The sequence below is a fragment of the Frankliniella occidentalis genome, unplaced genomic scaffold (assembly GCF_000697945.3).
Source record: "Frankliniella occidentalis isolate FOCC.00 unplaced genomic scaffold, Focc_3.1 Scaffold51, whole genome shotgun sequence".
Classification (NCBI taxonomy): domain Eukaryota; kingdom Metazoa; phylum Arthropoda; class Insecta; order Thysanoptera; family Thripidae; genus Frankliniella; species Frankliniella occidentalis.
In genome coordinates this window covers 373,046-380,177 of record NW_026267181.1, presented here as the reverse complement: position 1 = coordinate 380,177, position 7,132 = coordinate 373,046, and the positions used below count along the sequence as shown (strand labels likewise).

The 7,132-nt window shown below is 38.7% G+C and overlaps 1 protein-coding gene across 1 annotated transcript in view; it reads right to left on the bottom strand.

Moving 5' to 3' along the window:
* The window catches only part of LOC127749396 (uncharacterized), an 8,280-nt gene extending 8,273 nt beyond the window's left edge, over positions 1-7 (bottom strand). Inside the window, exon 1 of the mRNA XM_052267409.1 lies at positions 3-7. Coding sequence (XP_052123369.1) covers positions 3-7 — 5 coding nt within the window. The remainder of the gene's footprint in view (positions 1-2) is intronic.
* Between the last annotated feature and the right edge of the window lie 7,125 nt (positions 8-7,132).

Genomic DNA, 7,132 nt, shown 5'->3' with positions numbered 1-7,132 from the left:
ACCTCATTACATGGTGAAATTTAGCTGTTTCAATTCATTTAACATAAACCAACTTCCTACCTGTCATTTTTTTCATTGTATTCCAAGGTTAAGTCCGGTTAGGTTACTGTTTCTGTGGAGTGTAAGACTGAACCAACTGTACAATTTCCACTGAACTCTTTCTTTGCAGATGAATGCTACAGAAGCAGTTCTTGAGGAGGCTAGAAGAAGGTTCAAGAAGGAAATTCTTCTGAAAACCAAGGAGGTGTATCTGATTTCCCTTGAATTGTGAGTCACAGATTCTTTTGATTTATATGAACATTCAAGCATAGCTCATACTGGTGGTGAAATCTGCCAACTGTCTCTAGAAGTGTTAACAATACCACACTTTTCCCTTATAGGATTGACAACGCGTTGAAGGAGTATGAGTTTGTGGACCTGGACGAAACATTTTACGAACCCGCTGAGCTAGCTGCTGCTGCAGCTCTGGATCGTCCATTAGAGAGGTAAGAATTTTTTCAAATGCTTTGATGTCTTTATTTTATATCGGAAGGATGTATCCTGAAGTGACCAGATGCTTCACTATTGTATTGTAATGCTGAGCAAATGTTATTGTCATGGTCAGCTATCCATTAAGTTAACACTCCTATCCTATTTCAGAATTGGTGGGGATACTTCAAAGCCAGTTATGGACCATCATTTAGATGAGCAAGATTTAGCGCTAAAGGATCCTGCTCAGTTTAAAGTTAATTTTATTTCCTAGTCTTGACATCAGTAGAGGCAATTACATTATAATGTATCTCACAATTGTGCTGTTTCTTTGATTAGTTGCTTCATCAACTCCCAAAAAGCCATCAAATGATAGTGATGTTGGTCACGTCTGTAAATTGCCCAGATGTTGGGAGCATCAACCTTTCCGTGGCACGGTAATAACATCTAAAATTGCAGTTTTGCAGTTCGCTTACATATAGGCTTTATCAGCTTAAGGATCTTAACATCTTAACAAGTGCATTTTGCATTATATTCGATAGTAAGACTATGGTTTTACATTTGAATGTCTTTATATTCGCTAAAATGCCAACCATAACATTCGGGTTACAACGACCAATAGAATCATGATTCGTGGTTTCCTTGAAAGTTGTGTTAAGATCCCGCGAAACCACGGATCTCTGCTTTTCATCGAACTAAAGCGATGGCAAAGCTTTCTAACTGTTCCAGTCAGCACTTTTTACCAATTTAAACACATTCATAGCTAAAAATCATTGCCATAGTGCTAAATATAATAAAAATGCATCTGTGAATATTATGTTAAGGTGTTAAGATCCTTAAGCTGATAAAGCTAGTACATAGTGTTGCAAAGTGTCTTTCATTTTACAGGCCCGTGAAGTCAAGCACCTCTCTAAAGAAGAAAAGGCTCTGTGGAGCAAGGAGCCAGCCTATACACCTCCAGGTATATCCAATAACATTTTCTCAGGTAAAATGTAGCTAGTTAGAATCTTAAAAGTTTCACTCTTTTCCTTAATTTTAGGATATTGGAATCTTGACATGTGAGAGAAGAGCAATAGGAGAAATAAAGTAAATTAAAAAGCTGATATTTTTGCTATAACTTTTATGTCCTTTAAACACAGTACATTTCTAAACAAAACACATTTAAATTATCTGAATAAAAAGAGTTGTATTTTAGCTTTAACAGTTTGATGAAATTCAGATAAAGAAGTCAATTGAAAAGTCAATTGAAAAGTATTATTGCATCTGCACAGACGATCTGCTGATTATGGTGCTGATGTCCCATAGAAGCCTGTAGGAAACAACAAGAAACAAATTGAGTTAAACTGAATTGTAAGACCGACAAAAACTATTACTAAGAGGTGGCTTGATTAAACATGGTCATAAATTTTCAAAAAGCTATCACAGTGGCTGAAGAGTCAAAGCACGCAATCAGATATTGTTACATTTATGAGTTTGTTTCAGGCCTGCGAAACATTTAACAAACTTTTCAAATTCCTACACACAAGCTAATTTTTGAATCAATTCCGTTTTTATTTTCATAAAACAAATATACGGGTCCCATCAAAACAAACAAAATAACATTCATCATCCATGGTCCAGAAATGTTGTGTCTGGAATATGGGTAATAGGTTAATACATTGGGTAATTTTATGGATACAGGAATGAACTCAAATTTTTCTATACTATGGGAAACAAGCCTTTAAAACAGCACACCCACAAATATGACTTTACCTAGAAAACGTAGATTCATTCCTATACTAATAAAATCGTGCATGCGCAAAGTTGGTTCTTCAAGAACACCTAACAATTTTTCTGTTGAATATTATTTTATGTTATATGGCTTAGCATCCCCTTAGAATGTAAGAAAGAACTTACCCTTAAAAAAAGTAAACCACAGTGAGTCATCAGATCCAGCAGTTTCAAGGGCTCGAGTCAAAACAGAAAACACGCTTCACATCGTAGAGAACTGCTACAACACCTGCAAACAGAAATTTGAAAAATGGGACAGTAAATTGCTAAAGGAAATGGTTCGGGCTGATCAGGCTATGCTTGTTACCAGCAGAAAGCATAATGGTAAAAGCGTTCAAACCAGAACGAGATATTATAGTTTTCTCCTCCCAGCTCTGATGTGGCCTGGTCCTTGGGTGCCCAGGAGCACTAGCCTAGCACGCGACCAAAGTAGAGCTGGGAGAACAGGAGGTCGTGAAGGATCGAACGCGCGTGAAAGCTTAGATAGCTATAAGAGTAATTATAAATCTACGAAGTGAACGGTGTACTCACTTGGGGCGATCACACTGCACACACAATGTGGTGCACGGACGTGTCGCCACCTGACAGTCAATAAAATAAAGTAACCAGTGACGCCAAAGACAACGTGCCAATACTTCGGATGAAATAAAAAGACTACCTGCCCGGCTAAATCAGTTATTCGTATAAATGTTTATAAGAAAACATCTCTCAGTGTAAGTCTGAAAAGACACCAGTAAACAAAGCAGACAACGTATGAGAGAGAGAGAGGGAACATGCGTGAGGCTATACATAAACATCTATGAGAAATAATACGGTGAATGAAGTAAACTTCTCATACAATACAAATTCAACCCCTTCCCCCTCTCCTCTCCCCTCTTCTCGGGGTTCGGTGAGCATGTTGACGTACCTACCGGTTCTGCTTCTGCTTTTTGGCTCCATAGTCATTGTTCTTGCCATAGTATTCTAAACGAAATAATGTGTTTTGATCAGAAACGTGCTGATATTATTGAACTGCAATGCAGCGACCTTCATCATCTAATTCACCAAGGTTGTCAGTCAGAACTCGCAGGCTACTCAAAGGTAGGGTCTGTGGAAGCGTCGCACTTTGTGTTGGTTATGAAGTCCACCTCAAAAAACTGTATTTCTACCAGATAAGTAAAATAGACCTCGAAGAGTTAAACGGCAAAAACTATAGGCCCTTTGCAAATGATGGGAACACAATATTAGTTAATAATAATAATCATGTCAGTGGCTCCAGTGGACATTTTACTCTGAAGTCTTGATATCAGCTTGTTTTGGTTTGATATTATGCTGCTGTTGAGTGTTGTGTTCTGAGTAGTGTTTTGTCTGGTTTTGATAATGCATACCATGGCTTTTGTGGTGGTGAATGAACAAATGTTGCATTCTAATCATGTTTCTTTGACATTCGCCACTCTGTCAATATTTATGTGGACATTCGCCTCTTTGTCAAAATTTCTGTGGACATTCGCCTCTTTGTCAAAGTGTTCCTTGGACATACGCCTCTCTGTCAAAATGTTCTTGGACATACGCCCCTTTGTCAAAAGTTCCTTGGACATACGCCTCTCTGTCAAAATGTTCTTGGACATACGCCCCTTTGTCAAAATTTCTGTGGACATTCGCCTCTTTGTCAAAATTATTTGGGACATTCGCCTCTTTGTCACATTTTAGATGGACATATGCCATATTGAGCTATTAGTATATCTCAGGACCTATTGTAGATATTGATGTGCCGTTTGGTTCTGCATGTGTAACACATAATAAGGAACCATATGCCCCAAAAAACTCAATTTGACCAAATTGTGGACATACGCCCCTTTATCAAAATTTTCCTGAAATAGCAAATTTACGAGCTTTATTACAATCATTCTGACGCCATACAGGTGTCCAAATGTTGTTGATGCTTTCAAAGACTTGGACTTAACGGAAGATGTGACTGACTACAAAGAACCAGAAATTGAGAGCACAATTTCCGCTCTAGGGAATCGTACGAGGAGACACCTTTTAATCAACATTGCAGACAACTCGTAGAGAAATTTAAGGACAGTTTACAAAAAGATGGTCAACAAAAGGCTCCAGATAATGACAAGGACAAGAACCCGTTCTACTGCCCAGAATTTCTCAATGAAATATTTTTTACAAATCATTACGGTGCATTTTTACCATTATGGACGAGCCTTCTTGATCAAGTGAAATTAGGGTCTCGGCCTCAAGTGGCATCAAACGCTCCAGTAGAAGGATACTTTAGAATAAAAAAACATTATGTTCACAAGCAGAAGTCAAGAGATAAACCTGGCCGCTATGTAATGCTTAGTAAAAACTACGCAGAGGCAGCATCAAAGGAAGTCAGGCTTAAACTAAATACACGTACGAAACCATTTCAAGATGAGGAAGAAATTAATCCGGACGACCCAGCTATGAAGAAAGAAGAAAGACGCAAGGATAGCTGTGCGTCACGGGAGACTACGTCCATTGATGATACAACCATACATGTAGACAACACTGTCACGGAAACATGGGATAATAAGAAAAGACAGTTCCGCTATTCTGAGGGCAAAACGATTCAAAGAGTAAGCAACATGCTAAACTTAGGAACCGAAGTCAACGCAGGGAAGCATACTCAACTTTCCAAAAGCAGTGGACGAGAGAACAGTCGAGGGAAAGGCAAGAAAAGCCTCTCCCTTTCAAAGAAAGGAAGAGAGACAGGTAAGAGCTTGGTAGATGTTGTTGGACCAAGGGAATTGTGGATGAAGAAAGATAAAGGTGCAGGTCCTTCTCTTTCCTGCCAAATGGCAAAAGTATTATCATCCTCATCAAGAAAAGTACGATTCACAGATGAACTGGATGTCAATACGGATTTAGAAAATGTCTCACCATCTACGAAGAAGGGAAGTCATGACGGGCCAACAGAGGAACTGCATGTCGGAACAACACAAAAGATCAACGATTTACCTCACGGCCAGTCGGTAGGTTGGAGAATATCAAGCCAGTGAAACTCATCCATTAGATGTGAAAGAGGATGATGTAATTTTTGATATAAAAATTCTTCCTACAAAAGATACGTTGAAAAATACTCACTATGAATATTACATGCCTCATGGTGAGAATCGTGAACCTGTGCCACTCTTATGGAGTAAATTAACAGAAAGAGAGCAGACACTTTTGGATAATGCGGCGAGATGGGACAGACAGAGGGCCATTATGACTTTCGGTGAGATGGATCGTCCCCTTTTTTTGGCAAATGTTCATTGAGTACTTGATAATAAGCCTCTTTCCACTCTGACAATTGACGCTGTTTTGTGTGAAATGAAAAACCCATCAAGTAGCAATGAAGCCTACGTTTGTAACTCAACTCAAAGCAAATTAATCTTGGAATGTTCTACGGACAAAGCACTGCCGATTATTAAAGCTCCTGAGCGGTGCTCTCTGATTCTCCTTCCGCACTGCGAAACTAACCATTGGTTCTTGTGTGTAATAGACACAAAATCCAGAGAATTTTTTGTCTTAAATCCTGGGGATGACAGTTTAGACGAAAAGAAATACCATAGAGCAGTTTCTATGTATTTGAAAAACACACACGTTACTCAGACGTGTAATATGCCAATATCTGTGGAGCAATACGCAGGAGGTGGTCGTTCCCAAAGCAGCCGGACGATAAAAATTGTGGAGTGTATGTTTTGCGTTACATAAGGGCCATACTTGAAGGGAAGACTAGAATGAATAAATTCGACACGGAAAAGTACCGCATTGAACTAGCAAAGATGCTCCTGTCGACAATGCAAAGCTGCTTGGAGCAATCTAGAACAGACTTCGACGATGATTTGTTGTTAAGGAGATTCGACAACGGGCTTTTTCGATCGGTACAGTACTACTGCACTTCATTAGAGAAGTACACAGATAGACCGGAAAGGGTTGTAGCTGACTACGGTTTAAAGCTACTACCTATAACTTCAAAAAATTTCAAAGACCTGTGCAGGGAATCATGGATAGATGGTTCCGTCATTGACGCGGCTATCAATTCAATAATGAGCCATGAGCTGAGAGAAGATTATATTAATATCAGGTGTCAACATGTTACACAGATACTATTTCAGAAGGCTGGAATGTTTCTCTTGTTAGATTTCATAGATATTGAAGATAAAATACTAATTATGCCTACCAATGTCGAGAACACACATTGGATACTAATTATTGCAAATATTCGGGATAGGGTATATCGTAGTTATGATCCAAAGGATTTGAAAAAAACTGCGGAATACATGCAGGAATTCTTGCGATACCTAGAACAAAGGCATAGTCGGAGCAGTAGAAAGGAAGACAGAAGACAATGGACAGTGGATGATAAACCAATAAACCTTCCTGAGCAAGCTCCGAATGATAACAAGAACTGTGGACCGCTTGTTATTCTTTACGTCTTCATCATCTTGAATAACTACAAGTATGAGGGTAGTATTGCGAAATGCAGAAGAAACCTTGCCTACAAAATACTTCAAGATTCTCCAAGCATGCGGCATTTATGTGGTTATTGTGGAAAAGACGAATTCCCCACTGAGGGATTTATCCGACGTTATGGCACAGAAACATTGGAAATGGTTCAATGCGAACAATGCAGAAGGTGGATACATCATCAGTGCGACCTATTGATCAAGACAGAGCCATACCAAAATATATGCAATGACTCTTACAAGTATACATGTGAAATGTGTTTAGCTTATAAAGAGCGTCCGGAAAATGCACGTTGATATTTTCAGTAGACAATTGAGGACAATTTTAGTAGACAAATGATAACGCATAAGAGAACGTAAGCCAAAGTCTGATGTACATATTTCGTTTATTGCATTTATTATATTTTAATTTTTGAAGTGACTTTCAACAG